Source organism: Salvelinus alpinus, chromosome 25, assembly GCF_045679555.1.
Source record: "Salvelinus alpinus chromosome 25, SLU_Salpinus.1, whole genome shotgun sequence".
NCBI classification, from domain to species: domain Eukaryota; kingdom Metazoa; phylum Chordata; class Actinopteri; order Salmoniformes; family Salmonidae; genus Salvelinus; species Salvelinus alpinus.
The window spans coordinates 33,811,970-33,833,951 of NC_092110.1; the positions used below are offsets into that span (position 1 = coordinate 33,811,970).

Consider the following 21,982-nt stretch of genomic DNA (forward strand, 5'->3'; position numbering starts at 1 on the left):
TACTGAACACTACCGTAAATACTACAGTAATGTCCCCAAAAACACTACAGCAAATACTACAGTACACTACCGTAAATACTACAATGAATACTACAGTAAAGTCTGCAAAAACACTAAAGTGAATAAAATAGTATTCATATGGGATCCCTCCAAAGAAACTTAAACCAGAGGGAAAAGCTAGGTCCTTGTCATGCAGTCTGCTCCTGTGTTGCTTGACTAAGCCTCATTAATACTCAACAACAGGAGTCATTAGTGATACTGATCTGTTTTTGCTCTCTTGCCAACTCCTTATGGCTTGACAATGACACTGGAGTAGGCAAAAGCACAAACAGACCTGGGACCAGGCTACAGACAGACCTGGGACCAGGCTACAGGCAGATCTGGGCCCAGGCTACAGACAGATCTGGGACCAGGCTACAGGCAGATCTGGGACCAGGCTACAGACAGATCTGGGAATATGATCCTTGTCTGGGACGGAGAGGGACGGAGAGGTCAATAACAGAGCACAACAACAACAAGGCCACAAACAAACCAACAGCAACTGTAAACCAGAGAGGAGCCCGAGCCCTGCATGGCTAACCCTACATCTGTAGAGATTTGGGTCAGACAAAGTCAGCTTACTGCTAGTCTCGTGCACCACACTTCATATGCCTCGGGACAAGGTTAGGTTACTGCTAATGTCAAAATATGTCAAGGTTACAAAACAAATGATCTCATATTAGTATGGTTTGGAAGGCATTGATTTTTGTTTTGTCTGCATTTATTGTGTAGCCTACAGTAGTACATTAACGTTTTTAATGGGAACTATGGTTGTCCTTGAGCACAATATACTGGGATCATTGCAATGTCTATCCGGATGGGCTAGGGTGTCTGACAGTGACAGAATAGCAAAGGCCAAATTAAACCCTTGTTGCACAGTTGTTAAATGGGGATGCTTTCACTGACTCATTGTAATAACGTGGAGGTATGATGAGAACCCCTCACGCTGAATGAGATGAGTGCAGCTATGGGATGAGCCATGGTGCCCAAGTGCCTAGACACTTCCATCTGACTAATGCCCTTTCAGCTGTGGTGGTGAATGGTGTCTGGTGGGGTGAGCTGGCAATGAGCCAAAATTGGAGAAGTGATGGCACCCTGGCATCCAATCACACTGTGGTGGCATCTGCTCTCATGGCTGAGGCAACCTTAACAGACCTTTTGTTTTTTATAAAAGGAGAAGTGATGGCATCCTGGCATCCAATCACTCTGTGGCATCTGCTCTCATGGCTGAGGCTACTTTTAACAGCCCATTTTTTATTTATACCGCAGTAATAGTTTAGACACCTGCCAGACCTGAACTTCCTCTTCCTTCTCCCTCACTCTCTCTCTCCCCCCACTTTTTTGTCACTCTTTTTTCCCTCTCTCTCCACACGTGAGCATGTGCACACACACACACACATGCCCGAACTCTGATACAGTGAGTCGGCACATTGATCCGTTAAGCCCCCTTTCCTGCCTGGATCCTCTCATTTCCTGTGTAAATGACCTTCGTCGTGCCTGAGACTCGCCTGCCTCCCGCCGCCTCTCTCTTCCGTACCCTTACTCCACTTCAAATGAGGACCTGTACAACTCATTTTGATTAATTTATAAACTTTTATCCGTTTTTGTTCAACTGGGTTTCGGCGTATGACTTATTCAGCGGTACTGAAAGCACACAGATTTCCCTTGAACCCTTCATTAAATGAAACACTGTAGTAAATGAATTAAGGATGATGAAGCTGAATATTGTTGTTTGGATCAGAAGGAAGGTGATAAGATTGATCATTCTCTCATGAAGGAGCTTACTCATTCCTGATCATCACTGTTATAGCCTGCTGTAACAATCACAGAGCAGAGTCTTTGCTATGTTGTACATCTATGTTGTATATTTCTATGTAGGCCTACGTTGTACATTTTTCTAAGTGCCATACTCATTACTTATAATACATACTGTACATAGATTAAAGCAGGTGCTATTCTTTGAGCTCTTGGGCTTAGAATGGTTGTGTATTTCCCTATTGCTTTCCTGGAGCAATAAGGCATCATAGTTTGTTTGTTCAATACTCATACACACACTCATACAGAATAACGGCTAGAATATTATTAATTTCGAGGCATTCGAGGTAAAAGCTGGATGAAGATTTATAACCTATTTTCAACTAAATTCAACAAAATTACTCTCCACCTTCTGTCACCCCCCCTCCCGATAGATCTCCTATTCACTCCCCAGTAACAAGGTAGACGTTTATTTAATAAGTAATTTGCAGCAAGGCCCTGTACTCAACAAACGACTAACGTGCTGTGCTCAATCAGAGGCATTTTTATGTACTTCAACTAATCTGCTGTGGAGTTACAGTTTTTCTCAATTGCTAAAACACTAAAACCCATTGGCTGAACAAAGTTCTCAGTTGCCTGGACTCATTTAGCTAATTATGCAGTCTGTTGTCAATACCTTAAACCATTTCACATGGTAAAACACAATTTGCAGATCTCACTTAGACTTTTCAGCAAAACTCTAAACACATTCTCATTCTCAAAACACATTCTGCACTCTAATGCACATGTCATCCATACTGGTAAACACAAGTGGCAACAATCAAATACAAATAGAGAACACGTGTCATTGATTGAACACAACCACTCAAAATTGATTTAACCTGTTTCAAATGATGCGACACAACCAAAATAAGCCAGTTCAGAGAGCAAACAGGTTGTTGAAGGTGGGAAGGAGAAAGTCTGAGAATGGATAGAAGAAACAATGTGAGAGGACGAGGACGAGTGCGTATGCGAGGTGGGCGACGAGGAGGAAGAGGAGGAGGAGGGCAAGAAAGAGGAAGAGGAGGACGAAGAGGAAGACAAAGAGTGGAAATATCTGATGAAATTCGAGCAACAGTTATAGACCATGTTCTTGTCCATGGACTGACAATGAGGGAAGCAGGACTTAGAGTGCAACCCAATTTGAGCCGATTTTCTGTGTCCACCATAGTAAGGACATTCAGAGAAGAGAACAGGTACAGTATACTACTGTATTTTTGTAATTGCTAATTTACTGTACTACACTATATGCAGCTGTTTCAATAGACATTTATAAAGTTAATCACTCTATGTATTGTACTGCATGAATATGTTTTGTAACTGCACAACTACTTTTTGTAGAATTGCAAAGCTGCCACATGCAGGTGGAAGGACAGCTATATTCACTCCGGAGCAAGAGGCCGTTAGAGTTGGCATGGTCCTTCAAGATAATGCAATACGACTTAGAGAAATCCAGGAACGAGTGATACAAGACAACACACACTTCCAGGGAATCGACAGAGTGAGCATTTCCACAATTGACCGTGTCCATCGTAGCAGGATGCGAATGAAACAAGTATACAGAGTACCTTTTGAGCGCAACTCACCAAGGGTGAAAGAACTGCGAGCTCAGTATGTGCAAGTAAGTGTACATTCAGAAACATTTACTGTAATCCAGATTGTCTACAGTACTAACACATACTATGTGAATTACATTTCTCTTGAGTACATACAATGTATGTGAATCAGAAGCCTAATTGTACTCTACAGTATACCACTGTCTGTACAACTTACAAAATCCTACATACAGTATATTGTATTTCTACACAGACAATATTTGACTTGGAATCCTTGGACAGAGCCCATGAGTTCATCTTTGTCGATGAAGCAGGCTTCAATCTAACAAAGAGGAGAAGGAGAGGCCGAAACATGATTGGACAGCGGGCCATTGTTGAAGTCCCTGGTCAACGAGGTGGCAATGTCACAATCTGTGCTGCTATCAGCAACCATGGTGTTCTACATCACCATGTTACACTCAGGCCATATAACACCCAGCACCTTCTAAGATTTATTGCCAATCTAAGAGATATTTTATTTGAACAGCAGGTTCAAGAGCAGCAGGGTCAAGAGCTAAATGAGAATCCCATTCCCACCTATGTGATAGTGTGGGACAATGTCAGTTTCCACCGAGCTGCTCAGGTAAGGGAATGGTTTAACATCAATGGGCAGTTTATGAACTTGTACCTCCCTCCATACTCGCCTTTCCTGAATCTGATTGAGGAGTTTTTCTCCTCTTGGAGATGGAAAGTGTATGATAGACCACCCTACACCAGAGTAAATCTGCTGCAAGCCATGGATTTAGCCTGTGGTGATATAGGTGAGGAATCATGTCAGGGCTGGATACGGCCCACGAGGCTTCTTACCCCGTTGCCTCAGGAGGGACAATATTGCTTGTGATGTCGACGAAGTGCTCTGGCCTGACCCAGCCCAAAGACAAGAAGAAGCACAGTGATCACATGTTTACTCCTCTGGTTTTTGTCCCTTTTAGTATTGTATACTGTAGTACAGTGCATTGTAGGCTGTATACTGTACAATGGACAAATTGTATGGCCCTGAACATTGTGCTTTCCATTTATTAACAGTACTGACTGCTCAATAGATTTTGACTGGTTGCAGGTTCATATCAACAAAGAACAAGAATTACAGTGTCACAGAGACAAAGGACAAGTTTGTGAGATGCAGGGTACAGTACTGTAAAAATAGGGGTAGAAGGAGGAGGAAGAACAAAAAACAAAATTGCAAAGAGCAAAGCAGAGTAGTAATTTCTGATCAATTTTGAGCTACTATGATAGAACATGTTTTCGTTCATCAAAAGACAATGACGGAAAAATATGAATATATTTTTAGATTAAAAATGTACTTCTCCATGAGAATTGTATGTTTTGAACAATGTGTTTTCTATTTTTCTGAGAATTGTTTACTGACTGCTTAAGAGTGTATATCATTTTGATCACTTTGTTTATGATTTGAGAGCCGTGTTAGATTTTGAACACAGGTAAAGGCGAATGTTGAGGCAAATGTTTCATTTTGCGAGAGGAGTCAGAGGTTATGTAAATAGTGCTTGAAGATTGAGGTTTTGTGTTTAATGTTTTCAGGAAATGGAGCAAGGTTTCAGAAATTGTGTTTTAGCAATTGATCAACTTTTAAGCTAATGAACTTTGACCCGTATTTTGGATGTTTCCTTCTGTTTACATGTTTATCTTAGGGATTGAATTTGCAGAAATGCATCAAAGCGAATAGATTACTTTCCCATGTCTTACGACAACTATGTGATTTGCAATTTGCCAAATCAAATGATATACAATAGAAGAACCCATTTCATCCATCCAGCAGCACAATTCAATTTTCACATAGGAGCACACGCAAGAAGGGGAACATGCTCGGGGGCTCAATTGATTTCCAACAAATGGTGTGTTTGCATTCTATAATATACCCCATCAATCCAATGAGCCGGAGAACAAGGTAATAAAATCAGCTTTTTCATTATGGATGACATTAATTCTGCATTAACTTTTATTAAATAAAAGCACCCTATGTGCAAACAGGGTGATGTTGACTCGTTGTAGAGGATTCTCAACAGGTCTTCTAATATGACTCCCTTTCCAGTTCTCTAGAGTCTAGACAGGCATTAGAGATTGAGAAAAGTTCATCAGGCCCCTTAATTGATGCATAGCGCAGACATTTGTACAACTCCCAAGATAAAATATTCTATCGGAGAGCAGCATTGAAATTCATATAATCTGTCTGAATAAAGGTATCCGATATCTTATCTGAATACCTCTACAGTGCCTCCACAACATGTACCATTTCTTGCATAATTGCATTCCTGAGTACACCTATACCTAGTCTGTATCACCCTGACCAAGTCAATTTTGCTCTGTGATTCAGTATGCTGACATCCCAGCATCTACTCTACAGTAAGCCTTTAGTTCTATGTGATGGTCTTGCTGCCCTTCTGTGACTCTCTGACTCTAACTCTCCTTCCACCGGGCTCATTAAACTCTCTTTGCCAGTCTCTCTCTCTCTCTCTCTCTCTCTCTCTCTCTCTCTCTCTCTCTCTCTCTCTCTCTCTCTCTCTCTCTCTCTCTCTCTCTCTCTCTCTCTCTCTCTCTCTCTCTCTCTCTCTCTCTCTCTCATTAGATCTGGTGAGCTGGACAAATGGAGAGCAGTTCACCCATGACTGTGTGGCCATGCACGACTCCAACACCATCATCAAGTTTGCTGATGACACGACGGTGATAGGTCTGATCACTAACGGCGATAGGTCTGATCACTGACGGTGATAGGTCTGATCACGCTCTCCGTAGCCGATGTAAGACCTTTAAACAAGTCAACATTCACAAGGCCGCAGGCCAGACGGATGACCAAGACGTGTACTCTGAGCATGCGATGTCCAACTGGCAACTGACTGAGTCTGTAATACCTACATGTTTCAAGCAGACCACCATAGTTCCTCTGCCCAAGAACACTAAGGTAACCTGCCTAAATGACTACCGACCCATAGCACTCACGTCTGTAGCCATGAAGTGCTTTGGAAGGCTGGTCATGACTCACATCAACACCATTATCCCAGAAACCATAGAACCACTCCAATTTGCATACCGCCCCAACAGATCCACAGATGATCTAATCTCTATTGCATTCCAGACTGCCATTTCCCACACTTTCCCATTCATTGACTACAGCTCAGCGTTCAACACCATAGTGCCCTCAAAGCTCATCAATAAGCTAAGGACCCTAGGGCTTAACACATCCCTCTACAACTGGATCCTGGACTTCCTGACGGGCCGCCCCCAGGTAGAAAGGGTAGGTAACAACACATCTGCCACAATGAGCCTCAACACGGGGGTGTGTGAAAAGTCCCCTCCTGTACTCCCTGTTCACCCATGACTGCATGGCCAGGCATGACTCCAACACCATCATTAAGTTTGCCAACGACACAACAGTGGCAGGCATGATCACCGACAACAATGAGACAGCCTATAGGGAGGAGGTCAGAGACCTGGCCGTGATCGTGATCAAGACAAAGGAGATGATTGTGGACTACAGGAAAAGGAGAAACGAGCACGACCTCATTTTCATCGAAGGGGCTGTAGTGGAGCAGGTTGAGCGCTTCAAGTTCCTTGGTGTCCACATCACCAACAAACAATCATGGTCCAAACACACCAAGACAGTTGTGAAGAGGGCACAACAAAGCCTATTCCCCCTCAGGAGACTGAAAAGATTTGGCATGTGTCCTCAGATTCTCAAAAGGTTCTACAGTTGCAACATCGAAAGCATCCCGACTGGTTGCATCACTGCCTGGTATGGCAACTGCTCGGCCTCCGACCACAAGGCGCTACAGAGGGTAGTGCGTACGGCCCAGTACATCACTGGGGCCAAGCTTCCTGCCATTCAGGACCTCTATACCAGGCGGTGTCAGAGGAAGGCAGCATCTACACTGAGGTTTCTCTGCAATACACTACAGTGTGAATGTTTGTTTGAGTTCGGAGGGTGACCATTACCTACGATCATGTGGTTGCAGACGTCGCAGAAGGTGGGCTTCTTGAAGATGTGCTCCATGAAGCCGTGTCCAGTGGGGTCGATGGCAAGGGGGTGGCGTCCCGGGGAATAGACCAAGGAAGGTGGGGCACACGGGATGGCCGGGGGCGCATTAGAGATCACCAGGTTGGAGGTTGAGAGAGGGGGGGCATGGTGGATGGGGTGGACTGGGTAAACGGGGTGGACAGGGTGGACGGGGTGGACAGGGTGGACGGGGTGGACAGGTTGGACGGGTTGGACGGGTTGGACGGGATGGGCCACCGCCACCCCGATCACGCTCAGTTGGCACGTGCTGCTGCTGTTGTCAGAGAGCAGCTCCGTCGATAACTTGGCGTCATTGTTGTTGCGCTGGAAGAAGTTGTCAGCGCTCTTGCTGCGCATACTCTTGGTCTTGAAGGAGAGGGAGCGCTTCAACTTCTGCATCTGCAGAGCGAGAGAGAAAGGGAGAGGGAGAGAGAGAGAGAGAGAGAGAGAGAGAGAGAGAGAGAGAGAGAGAGAGAGAGAGAGAGAGAGAGAGAGAGAGAGAGAGAGAGAGAGAGAGAGAGAGAGAGAGAGAGAGAGAGAGAGAGAGAGAGAGAGAGAGAGAGAGAGAGAAATAGATTGAGAAGAAATTGACCTTAGAACATGTTTATTACCGTACAATATTGTACAGTATGTATCAAATTAATTCAAATTGGTTCCATTACTGTAGCATGGGTATCTTTGCTCCATAAGCACCACATCTATACAAGGTGCCATACAATCCTTTTCTGCATTATTACTCCTTATGACTTCTCATTGGGCTGTTCCAAGATAACTCACATTGAGTCTTCAACTGAAAGAGTCTTCAACTGAAAGCTTCAACTGAAAGAGAAAAACATTCATGAATGTTCACTCATATTTTTCTAAGTCTATTTCTGACGCTCATACTGTAAGTGGCCACTGAAATTGCAAAGTCAACCTGCAGTTCTTTTGTAGAAAACTGCTGTATAGGTTCAGTCCCCCACATGGAAAGGAAATGTAATTTCCCGGGTTACGCTTTGCATCATGGAGGAATCATTTCTACCATGCTGGGCCATAACCAGAATCAATTTCCTTACTGCTTCTCTTTTTTTGGGTATAATTTATAGAGCAACCTGGGAGACAGGAAATGTCTCCTCTACCATCTCTACAAATGTATTTCCTCATCTTGAAGGACTTATTGTTTACTACACTCTCACTTGGGTTGTGACAAACTCTCAACAAATTCCTTACTGTACACCCTGAGGCCATGCAACCAAAACATGTCAGAGTTTTAAAAAATGTTTCCATTGAACATGCCATACAAATAAAGGCATTTTAATTCATTCTATGAAGAGTGCCTCGGTCCTCCTTTCTTTTTGATGACCAATTTATCCCTTTTACCAAAGAGCATCTTCTATCTACCAAAATCTACTATTGTGTACCTTAGCACCTTCTGTCTACAAAAAACGACTATTGTGTACCTTAGCACCTTCTGTCTACAAAAACCGACTATTGTGTACCTTAGCAACGGTTCCCTTCCTCCTTTTTTTCTACAAATTCCTTACTGCTTCTGTTTATTTTTTTGTATAACTTAAAGAGCAACCCGGCAGACAGGAAATGGCTCCTCTAACACCTCTACAAATGTTTTTCCTCATATTGAAAGACTTATTGTTTACTACGCTCCCACTTGGGTCGTGACAAACTCTCAACAAAACGACTCTCCGCCAAACTATAATTTCATTGCTTCTGTATATCTGCCCAGTCAGTGCCTGCACCGTCACATTAAAGAGCACTTTAAAAATGATGGTGAATGGTGGTCAGAGAATGGACTCATTAAACAATTATTTTCCATTTCACAAGTCAGTGGCTGAATCTGTAATGGGGACCTAACACCAGGGTGAGTGGCTATTTTCAACTTGTTATTTAGGTGCATTTGTCCCTGCAGTTGATCTGTTTTCATTCGATTGGCCTCAATGATTTCCAGGTTCCATGACTGGAAAGTGTTGAGGATAACACACATATACATATCATAAAATGTTTTGTTGGATGAACAAATCTCCTGTGGTGACCAATGATTGCATTATGTCAAATGCAATTTGCAATGTGTTCCCCTGTTGTATTTTCCATCCAAATGAATCCAGCAGTGAAACTGAGTTTTGACAGTATGCGTGTACGTGACCATGACTTGTTGATCAATCTGGTCAATCTGGAAATAATTAATTCAGCCCCCCACCAACAGAGCAATGTACTCTGGTAGTTCAGTGTAGCTGTCTTTTCACAATGAAGCTTTGATGTAGTCTAGCCTTGACTCTAGGAGATGGTGATTGGAAAATAAAATACCTATCTATAATGTATAGATCCAGTCTTCTTCCTCACTGAGAAAGGCTGCCTTTTTTGTTTGTTTAACTTCTCAGTAATGACATTGAAATGAAACAATGGTCAAGATAAATTGAAAATAAATCCTAAATTGTGTCATCTTGAAAGTCAAATTGCAATGTTATTATTGAATTAAACAGATATGGTGGGGTAAGACATGAGCTGATACCGTATCTGTCTACTCCCGCTCCTCCCCTCCGGCGTTCGACATAGCCGGTTTACTAACCACCGGTCCTGGCAACCATCATTACGTGCACCTGCGCTTCATCATCAAGCACACCTGTTCTCCAATACCTCACCTTTATCTGGCACTCCAATAGGTTCCTTCCCCAGGCAGTATTGTTTCTGTTTGTTCATGTCTAAACGCTACTCCTTGTATCGTTCCATGTTCATTGTTATATTAAACTTACCACCTGTTTCTCGACTCCCAGCGTCGACGTTACAGAATACACTATCTAAGGAATACCTATTCCCCATTTCAATAGGATCCGACTGAGAAGTATAATTATTTGAAGTTAGAGCTTGGGGATGGTGTAACGGTAGTCTAAGTCGTCCTCCTCATCGGACGAGGAGAGGCGAGAAGGATCGGAGGACCAATTTGCAGAGTGGTAAGTTTCCATGGTAATTTAATGAACACGAAAACAATACACGATACAAAACAACAAACTAACATACCGTAACAGTCCCGTGTGGCGAAACACTAACACAGGAACAAACACCCATAAACCACACGTGAAACCCCGGCTGCCTAAGTATGATTCTCAATCAGGGACCATGATTGACAGCTGCCTCTGATTGAGAATCATACCAGGCCGAACACAAAAAACCCAACATAGAAAACACACATAGACAACCCACCCCAACTCACGCCCTGACCATACTAAATACATACAAAATAAGGGAAATAAGGTCAGGAACGTGACAGAACCCCCCCCCCCTCAAGGTGCGAACTCCGGGCGCACCACCTAAAACTCTAGGGGAGGGTCTGGGTGGGCGTCTGTCCGCGGTGGCGGCTCTGGCGCGGGACGTGGACCCCACTTCAACTATGTTTTTGTCCGCCTCCTTAATCGCCCCCGTGGCCTCTTATGAGCGGCGATCCTCGCCGCCGACCTTGGCCTGGGAACCCTAGCCATGGGTCCCGAATGAACGGAGAAATCCGGCAGCGCCGGACAGGCGGGAGACTCCGGCAGCTCCAGAGTGAACGGCGATTTTGGCATCGCCTGGCTGACTGCAGGCTCTGGCGGATCCTGGCTGGCTGGCGGCTCTGGCAGCTCCTGGCTGGCTGGCGGCTCTGGCAGCTCCTGGCTGGCTGGCGGCTCTGGCGGCTCCTGACTGACGGACGGCTCTAGCGGCTCCTGACTGACGGACGGCTCTAGCGGCTCCTGACTGATGGACGGCTCTAGAGGCTCCTGACAGACGGGCGGCTCTAACGGCTCGGGACAGACGGGCGGCTCTAACGGCTCGGGACAGACGGGCGGCTCAGACGACGCTGGGCAGGCGGGCGGCTCAGACGGCGCTGGGCAGGCAGGCAGCTCAGACAGCGCTGGGCAGGCAGGCAGCTCAGACGGCGCTGGGCAGGCAGGCAGCTCAGACAGCGCTGGGCAGGCAGGCAGCTCAGACAGCGCTGGGCAGGCAGGCAGCTCAGACAGCGCTGGACAGGCAGACAGCTCAGACAGCTCTTGGCAGATGAGAGACTCTGGCTGCGCTGGAGAAGAGGAAGGCTCTGGCAGCGCTGGACAGGCGGGAGCAACTGTAGAGAGAACCCGGAGAGACAGCCTGGTGCGGGGGGCTGCCACTGGAGGACTGGTACGTGGAGGTGGCACCGGATATACCGGACCGTGAAGGAGTACAACAGCTCTTGAGCACCGAGCCTGCCCAACCTTACCTGGTTGAATGTTCCCCGTAGCCCTGCCAGTGCGGCGAGGTGGAATAGCCCACACTGAGCTATGCTGGCGAACCGGGGACACCATTTGTAAGGCTGGTGCCATGTACGCCGGCCCGAGGAGACGCACTGGAGACCAGATGCGTTGGGCCGGCTTCATGGCACCCGGCTCGATGCCCAACCTAGCCTGGCCAGTGCGGCGAGGTGGAATAGCCCGCACTGGGCTAAGCACGCGTACTGGGGACACCGTGCGCTCCACCGCATAACACGGTGTCTGACCAGTACGACGCCCTCTCACTCCACGGTAAGCACGGGGAGTTGGCTCAGGTCTCCTACCCGGCTTAGCCACACTCCGCGTGTGCCCCCCCCAAGAATTTTTGGGGTCTGACTCTCGGGCTTCCAACCGCGTCGCCGCGCTGCCTCCTCATACCAGCGCCTCTCTGCCTTCGCTGCCTCCAACTCTGCCTTGGGACGGCGACACTCCTCTGGCTCTGCCCAGGGTCCCTTTCCGTCCAGGATCTCCTCCCAAGTCCATGAGTCCTGTGTCTGTTTCCGCTGCTGCTGCTGTCCTTTCCCACTCTGCTTGGTCCTTTGGTGGTGGGTGTTTCTGTAACGGTAGTCTAAGTCGTCCTCCTCATCGGACGAGGAGAGGCGAGAAGGATCGGAGGACCAATTTGCAGAGTGGTAAGTTTCCATGGTAATTTAATGAACACGAAAACAATACACGATACAAAACAACAAACGAACATACCGTAACAGTCCCGTGTGGCAAAACGCTAACACAGGAACAAACACCCACAAACCACACGTGAAACCCCGGCTGCCTAAGTATGATTCTCAATCAGGGACAACGATTGACAGCTGCCTCTGATTGAGAATCATACCAGGCCGAACACAAAAAACCCAACATAGAAAACACACAGACAACCCACCCCAACTCACGCCCTGACCATACTAAATACATACAAAAAAAGGGAAATAAGGTCAGGAACGTGACAGATGGACAAAATACAGATGTGTTATCATTGCATTTTGCACTTTTTTCTCTACTAAGACCAGAGAGAGAACCATAATACACCAGATGTCAATATTTTATGAGCATCTGTGTTACCCACTCTATCATGAGCTTAGTGGCTGGAATCCTTAAAGCCCCTACATGTGCACATTAAAGCAGTCAGAGAATTGGAGAGGTGGGATCTATCAAAAATATATTGTACTTTCAATAAGGGAATGTTGTGACTGCTCTGTGATTTAATGGAAGGAAAAAGAAAACTGTACTTCAATTAGACGCCCATCTAAAATTATTTGGCATGTTTTATATTCTATAGAAAATATGTTTACCGGTATGTTGCACCCCTTCCATGAAAAATACAACAAACTATGAAGAGCTTTCAGCTATATTTCTATAAAGGCAGCTGCCACTCAATGCACTTCGTCATAAACAATGAAGGCTACACTGTTCTCTTTCTCAATACTAGAACTCTACATTAAGGTCTTTCTCGGCATAATAAGACAAATGAATCAACAGACCAGGCTGAGGGAACCCCGTTGGGAAATGCCTGGCTGTTGATACAGGATCCATCACAAGAGCAATAGCCACATGGACAAGCTTTAAAAGAGCCACTCTATCATACTTCACAGGGGGCTAATGAGAAGGGGGGATTTCAAGCTAAAAGCTAATTTACCAAAAACACCTCAGGGAATCTCATGAATTACAAACTTCCCAAGGCAGCTTAAATAGTGTTTCTCATCAAGAGTATATAAAATGGAGGTTTGGCAAAGAGGCTGATTAAAGTTTTGATAGGGCACTTCACTTTTCTTACTTTATGAACCCCAACTTTCCTTTAAAAGGAAAAACAATGAAAGTCACATCGAAACAAGTGAAAGAGTCCCTATATGGTGCCTTTAAAGAAGTAGCCTAGTTATTTCTCTGCAACTTGCATTACAAATGGTTTACTATGCATTCCAAATGAAATCAACAGCCTGTGCCATGTGCATTGAATCACACGTGTGAGGTATGGTTTCATGCAGTATTCTAACATTCTAGAATGACTTAGTGTAAGTGTCAATCTGGGAACAGGTATCGTTTCTCATTAATAAAAAACGATCATGACACGTGACTAATAACTAATTATCCATTCAGAAGGCAATCAGCATACCCACAGTCACACACTTCTCTCAAAGGAACCCAACCATAACATCCCAACTGAGACACCTGGAAGAAATTATTACAGTTGCTTGCCCACAGCTGCTAACTACTCCAGGATACCTGCCAAGAATCCCTTCAAATAGCAATCTAGCGACCACATTTACTGATGTGTAGAGATGGGAAGTGCTACAGACTAATGTAACGATGAAAGGGAAAAGGGTTTAGTTTTGCCATCGCTGGAGCAACTGGCTGCCAAGGAAAGGGAATGGAAAAACTGAAATGGTTTCTCTCAACTTGAGATGATCATTTACGAGAACTGAGAAGCGTGTCTAAAGTGTCCCGCATAAGCCAGAGAGCTTTGGGACAGGAAGGGAGTGTAACTGGCTGAAAATCTACAACCATAATGATAGTGACTGGTCCAGTATTTTAGAGCTAATTATAGCTAGTACTTACTCAGGGCTATGGGTGACCCAGATAAATAGGTGTGGACCACACAATTAGACAAAATGCCAATGGCAGAGCTGGAACCCTCCTATAGCTCCCAATTGCAGCAACCCCCATCAACTTTTAGGGTCCATCTGTCTGTCCTATTCATAAATATTCATATTTTTATGATACTGTACTTTCATTGGCAAGGTTAGATATGATACTGTACTTTCATTGGCAAGGTTAGATATGATACTGTACTTTCATTGGCAAAGTTAGATATGATACTGTACTTTCATTGGCAAGGTTGGATGTTATAAGCCAATATTGTTGGCTGAAAACAATCAGTGGAAACACTCAAATCAGACTAAATCGAACTCAGGAACAATTAGTGTTGTTATTATTGGATTTTGAGCTTTAATACAACATAGTAGCCTAAAATAGTATTTCAGAGTATATATAGTTTAAATATGTCCGTCATATAACTTTACTTTAAGAATGCCTATTGTGGGACAGACACTTAGATCCTGCACATATTTAATACATGAAACATGTATGAATGGGTGGAATATACCATATGAACATGTTTTTGTTTACAACATGATGCACAAGTATGACCATGTGCAATATATGAGCCATTTAAAATATATAAAAATAGACTTAATTGACCATTTGGCTAAATAATTGAAATAAGCTACATGTCTAAGCTTTGGCTGTTCCAGACAGATTGAGAGGCAGTCATGCAGGTTCTTTATCTATTTTAAACCATTTCACGATCTATTGATTCATGGAATGGGCACATCAACTAAAAACCGACCTTCTTGGGTACCACTACCTTTGTCTCCTGTTGACTCGCGCTGGGCGCTGGTGACTGAGGGTTCTCGTGCTGCTCGCGCTCGTTCTCCTTGCCCAAACTCTCGTCTTGCATGATGTTAGCTGGGGGAATCATGTTCTTTCATCTTGGACAAAATAAACTTAAAGACCGGCTTCGGGTTGCGCTGAGGACTTTGTACACTCGTGTGCAGCTTTGAATATCTCAATTGGCTACATTTTTCAGTGTTTCTTCATTCTTCGTCGTGACTTCGTTTTCAACTGTCCTGAGATGAGAAGTCGGTCTTATGGCGGTTCTGAAAGATAGGCTACAGAATCGACTGCGGGGAAAAGAAAACAATTTGGTGCGTAGAATACATACTTGCAAGTTAATTGCCTTATAAGTTCACCCACTATCGACTCTGTTCGGTACTTTCCATCACTCTCCTGCTGCGTAATGTTGCCAACATCCCATCCGTGTCCATGCGCGCGCTTCGTCTGGTCTTGAGCTGTTCGTGCCCTTGCTGTCAGTGATCAACCGGATTCTGCTGTCAGCTTGATTATGGGCGGATATTTGAGCGCCTGCCTCATTGCTGTGAAGGGAGGGGTCTTTCTTGTCAACGTAGTTTGGTAAGCCAAGGCAGGCGTAGACAGCCTTCCATTTCTGTCATGATACATTTCAGAAAGAATACTACATGTATTTGGTTATTTTAGTTCAAATTGAAGCAGGCAGCTGGCAGGCTATCATATTTACATAGGCTATATAATATACATGTTAATACATTTATATTTCTGAAGTACTGATGTACTGTTTAGTGACTCACAGGATGTATGATTGTAAATACATTTGATCAAGCTACAGAATGTAGCCTATTGACAATGTTTTGTTGTTTCTCTGTAAGGAGGAGGGAGGAGGAGGTGAGGGCCCTTGGAGTGTGGTGTCAGGAAAATGATCAGGTATGAAGGTAAGACCCAGATGCAGACCATGTCAAATAAACAATAGTTTAATATTCCAACAGAGCCAGGCAATAGACAGGTCAAGGCAGGCAGGGGTCAGTAAACCAGAGGTGGGGCAACAGTACCGGGTGGCAGGCAGGCTCAGGGTCAGGGTAAGGCAGAGGTTGGTAATTCAGAGGGGGGCAAAGGTACACGTCGGCAGGCAGGCTCAGGGTCAGGACAGGCAAGGGTCAAAACAAGGAGGGCGAGAAAAAAGAGACTGGAAAAAGCAGGAGCTGAGACACAAAAAAAGTGTCAACAGACAAACAGAGAACACAGGTATAAATACACAGGGGATAATGGGGAAGATGGGCGATACCTGGATGGGGTGGAGAAAATCACAAAGACAGGTGAAACAGATCAGGGTGTGACAGAAAATATTCTCACTCAATGTCAGCAAAACAAAAGAGATGATCGTGGACTTCAGGAAACAGCAAAGGGAGCACCCCCCTATCCACATCGACAGGACAGCAGTGGAGAAGGTGGAAAGTTTTAAGTTCTTTGGTGTACATATCACCAACAAACTGAAATGGTCCACGCACACAGACAGGGTGGTGAAGAAGGCGCAACAGCGCCTCAAGAGGCTTAAAAACTTTTACAGGTGCACAATTGAGAGCATCCTGTCGGGCTGTATCACCGCCTGGTACGGCAACTGCACCACCCACGACCGCAGGGCTCTCCAGAGGGTGGTGCGGTCTGCACAACGCATCACCGGGTGCAAACTACCTGCACTCCAGGACGCCTACAACACCTGATGTCACAGGAAGGCAAAAAGATCATCAAGGACAATAACCACCCGAGCCAATACCTGTTCACTCCGCTTCCATCCAGAAGGAGAGGTCAGTACAGGTGCATCAAAGCTGGGACAGAGAGATTGAAAAACAGCTTCTATCTCAAGGCCATCAGATTCAACCACAAAGACCAGGGAGGTTTTTCCTATGTCTCGCAAAGAAGGACACTTAATGGTAGATGTGTAAAAAAACTATTGAGAAGTTACACTTTTGCAATTAAGTTGCAAAGTCCCTCTTTGCCATGCAAATGAACTGAATCCCAAAACAACATTTCCACTTCATTTCAGCCCTGCCACAAAAGGACCAGCTGACATCATGTCAATGATTCTCTCGTTAACACAGGTGTGAGTGTTGACAAGGACAAGGCTGGAGATCACTCTGTCATGCTGATTGAGTTTGAATAACAGACTGGAAGCTTCAAAAGGAGGGTGGTGCTTGGAACCATTGTTCTTCCTCTGTCAACCATGGTTACCTGCAAGGAAACACGTGCCGTCATCATTGCTTTGCACAAAAAGGTCTTCACAGGCAAGGATATTGCTGCCAGTAAGATTGCACCTAAATCAACCATTTATCGGATCATCAAGAACTTCAAGGAGAGCGGTTCAATTGTTGTGAAGAAGGCTTCAGGGCGCCCAAGAAAGTCCAGCAAGCGCCAGGGCCGTCTCCTAAAGTTTATTCAGCTGCGGGATCGGGGCACCACCAGTTCAGAGCTTGCTCAGGATTGGCAGCAGGCAGGTGTGAGTGCATCTGCACACACAGTGAGGCAAAGAGTTTTGGAGGATGGCCTGGTGTCAAGAAGGGCAGCAAAGAGGCCACTTCTCTCCAGGAAAAACATCAGGGACAGACTGATATTCTGCAAAAGGTACAGGGATTGGACTGCTGAGGACTGGGGTAAAGTCATTTTCTCTGATAAATCCCCTTTCCGATTGTTGGGACATCCGGAAAAAAGCTTGTCCGGAGAAGACAAGGTGAGCGCTACAATCAGCCCTGTGTCATGCCAACAGTAAAGCATCCTGAGACCATTCATGTGTGTGGTTGCTTCTCAGCCAAGGGAGTGGGCTCACTCACAATTTTGCCTACGAATACAGCCATGAATTAAGAATGGTACCAACACATCCTCCGAGAGCAACTTCTCCCAACCATCCAGGAACAGTTTGGTGACAAACAATGCCTTTTCCAGCATGATGGAGCACCTTGCCATAAGGCAAAAGTGATAACTAAATGGCTCGGGGAACAAAACATCAATATTTTGGGTCCATGGCCAGGAAACTCCCCAGATCTTAATCCCATTGAGAACTTGTGGTCAATCCTCAAGAGGTGGGTGGACAAACAAAAACCCACAAATTCTGACAAACTCCAAGCATAGATTATTCAAGAATGGGCTGCCATCAGTCAGGATGTGGCCCAGAAGTAAATTTTACAGCATACCAGGGTGGATTGCAGAGGCATTGAAAAAGAAGGGTCAACACTGCAAATACTGACTCTTTGTATCAACTTTATGTAATTGTCAATAAAAGCCTTTGACACTTATGATATGCTTGTAATTATACTTCAGTATTCCAATGTAACATCTGATAAAAATATCAAAAGACACTGAAGCAGAAAACTTTGTGGAAATTAATATTTGTGTCATTCTCAAAACTTTTGGCCACAACTGTACATAAAAATATATGGATGAGCGATGGCCGAACGGCATAGGCAAGATGCAGTAGATGGTTTAGAGTACAGTATATACATATGAGATGAGTAATGTAGGGTATGTAAACATTATATAAAGTGGCATTGTTTAAAGTGGCTAGTGAAACATTTATTACATCCAATTTTTAGAGATGAGTCAGTGGCCTACAGAGGGTAGTGCGAACGGCCCAGTACATCACTGGGGCCAAGCTTCCTGCCATCCAGGACCTATATAATAGGCGGTGTCAGAGGAAAGCCCATAAAGTTGTCAGAGACTCCAGTCTCCCAAGTTATAGACTGTTTTCTCTGCTACCGCACGGCAAGCGGTACTGGAGCGCCAACTCTGGGACCAGAAGGGTCCTCAACAGCTTCTACCCCCAAGCCCTTAGAGTGCTGAACAATTCATAAAATCACCACCGGACAATTTACATTGACCCCCCCTCCTCTTGTACACTGCTGCTACTCGCTGTTTGTTTGTTACCTATGAACAGTCACTTTGCCCCCACCTACATGTACAGATTACCTCAACTAGCCTGTACCTGCACACTGACTCAGTACTGGTGCCCCCTGCATATATCCTTGTTATTGTTGTTTTTACTGTGTTACTTTTTATTATTACTTTTTATTTTAGCCGACTTGGTAAATATTTTCTTCTTCTTGAACTGCACTGTTGGTTAAGGGCTTGTAATAAGCATTTCACAGTAAAGTCTACACTTCGGCGCATGTGGAAAATAAAGTTTGATTTGATTTGATTTATGTTTGGGTGAAATCAAATACAACACCTTACTGAGTACCACTCTCCATATTTGGAAGCACAGTGGTGGCTGCATTGTGTTATGGGTATGCTTTTAATCTTTAAGTACTGGGAGAGTTTTTCAGGAAAAAGTTACAGGAATAGAGCTAAGCACAGGCAAAATCCTTGAGTAAAACCTGGTTCAGTCTGCCTTCCACCAGACACTAGGAGATTAATTCACCTTTCAGCAGGATAATAACCTAAAACACAAGGACAAATCTACACTGGATTTGCTTACCAAGAAGACAGTGAATGTTTCTGTGTGGCCGAGTTGCAGTTTTGACTTAAATCTACTTGAAATCTATGGCAAGACCTGAAAATGGTTGTCTAGCAACGATGAACAACCAATTTGACAGAGCTTGAAGAATTTTTTAAAGAATAATGGGCAAATGTTGCACAATCCAGGTGTGGAAAGCTCTTAGAGACATACCCAGAAAGACTCATAACTGTGGTGCTTCTACAAAGTATTGACTCAGTGTCAATTTGGCAGTCAATGTGGCAGTGTGGCAGTTGTACTTATTAACTCCTAAGGTATTAAAGTTCTTAAAGAATCAATGTGCATCATTTATTAAAATGACAGTTGAACAGGTAAAGAGGTATGCTTAGATAACCTATGCAGAAAAATAGAGGAATAGTGATTATATCTCTAGATTGCAGGAAAAAGCGGTTTCAGGTGTTTGAGAAATGCTCAATTCTACGCCCCCCCCCCACCCCATATATCATGCCTACTCTAAAATAATAGGTGCATGAGGCCCCTGCTTTCACCTTGAAGTTCCATAATTACCCTGTCACTCTCCAGATCCAGCGTATCTTGTTTAAATTAGAAGACTTTAGGAAAATATTTCAAGCAATTGGAACAAAACCTCTTGACATTTGGTATAATTAATTTTTGTTCTATTTCTGCATACCTTCTAAATTACTTTTGCTGGAGAGCAGAGACAGAATTCTGCTAGAGACAGTCAATACAATGAGACAGGCATGTGTCTTTATTGACAATCATTTTGGTATAATTCTCCAATATGTTGAAGCCACAAACAAAACATAATGCATATGTTTTCTTTTTTCTTATGTGTTTTCATTGTTTTAGATTAATTTGGTTTGTAGTGCAGGACTATAATGACTTGCAATAGGCATTTCTACAAACAAATTAATTCCCCTAATGCTCCTCTGCAAGGTTATGTCCGTGAAATTATAGTAGAGAGAGCTAGACTGCAGCCTCACTGTGACTCGAATGCAAACCACAGAGCAGTGTATGATATACAGATATTATGATACTGATCTTATATCAGGATACGTTCATCCAAAAAAAGGTAAGGGTCAGAAAAAATTATAATCTTAACGTTATAACCTGGCCTATACGTCTACAATCAATACTGATGTTAGCCTACTCTACTGTGAAGTGATAAAGTTTTTTGTATTATCTCCTGTTGCTGGATAGTGCTGCTTGAAACGAATGAAGACAGCAAGCCCTTAATAACATGGTACTTTATTTTGTTGTAATCCATAATACTAGGCAGAAGGACACATTGTGGCCACAATGCGGCAGGTGGGGGCGGCAGGTAGCCTAGTGGTTAGAGCGTTGAACTAGTAACCGAAAGGTTGCTAGATCGAATCCCTGAGCTGACAAGGTAAAAATATGTCGTTCTGCCCCTGAACACTGTTCCTAGACCGTCATTGTAAAAGATAATCTGTTCTTAACTGACATACCTAGTTAAAAATAAAAATGCCTTTCATCAGCATAAAGACCGACACAAGGTGAGACCCAGATGCTGACACAGGAGGCAGATGGTTGGAGTCTAAGATGTTTAATTATCCAAAAAGGAGTAGGCAAGAGAATGGTCATGGACAGGCAAAAGGTCAAAACCAGTTCAGAGTCCAGGATGTACAGAGTGGCAGACAGGCTTGAGGTCAAGGCAGGCAGAATGGTCAGGCAGGTGGGTACAGAGTCCAGAACAGTAAAGGGTTCAAATCAGGAGGACTAGAAAAAAGAGAATAGCAAAAGCAGTAGAACGGGAAAAAATGCTGGTTGACTTGGAACGTACAAGACGAACTGAGACAGGAAACACTGGGAAAAACAAGCGACACCTGGAGGGGGTGGAGACAATAACGAGGACAGGTGAAACAGATCAGGGTGTGACATCAACATGGTTCATGACACATCATTATACATAATAAAATTGCTCAAACAAGTAAGTAAAAATGACTCAACCAAGATGGTGTGTTACTGAGAACCAACTCATCACCTAAGATAAGAGGAAAATGCATTACTACTTTGAGACAGGAAGTTGGAAGGTGAAGGAAGAGAAACACTATAATTTTCAGGCTCAGCTGCTGGTCATGACTGAGAGCCAAAGGGCTAGGAGAGATGGAGGGTTAATTATATAAAATGAAGTGTCTCGGCTGAGGCACTGCAATGAGAGCTGACTTGTGTAATTTCATGGCTGACCGACTGGTTATCACAGATCTTTTATTTTCTATCCGTTCTTTCTGTCTTTTTTCTTTTCTTTTTTTTCTTCTTTGTCGTGGCTTCCGTTCAGCATCAAGGCCCTACTTACAGAAAATAAAGACTTTTTTCTCTGCCATTTTTCTCTCAGGCAAGATATTCAGATATTACATTTTGAAGATTTCCAGTGTTGTTTTTCAATTAGTGTGCGAGTCATTACCCGAGGGAGAGAGTGAAAAATAAA

General features: G+C 44.2%; 1 protein-coding gene across 3 annotated transcripts in view; it reads right to left on the reverse strand.

Moving 5' to 3' along the window:
- stac (SH3 and cysteine rich domain) overlaps positions 1-15,590 on the reverse strand; it is a 50,942-nt gene extending 35,352 nt beyond the window's left edge. The window contains exons 1-3 of one of the 3 annotated variants that reach the window (XM_071366580.1): positions 15,046-15,114; positions 8,215-8,256; positions 7,377-7,836 (exon numbers count right to left, since the gene is read on the reverse strand). In XM_071366580.1, the coding sequence (XP_071222681.1) occupies positions 7,377-7,836 (460 nt within the window). In that variant the 5' untranslated portion in view covers positions 8,215-8,256; positions 15,046-15,114. Of the gene's footprint in view, positions 1-7,376; positions 7,837-8,214; positions 8,257-15,045 lie in introns of all 3 variants that reach the window. The other 2 variants (XM_071366578.1, XM_071366577.1) reach the window with 2 other exon arrangements.
- Positions 15,591-21,982: the final 6,392 nt, after the last annotated feature.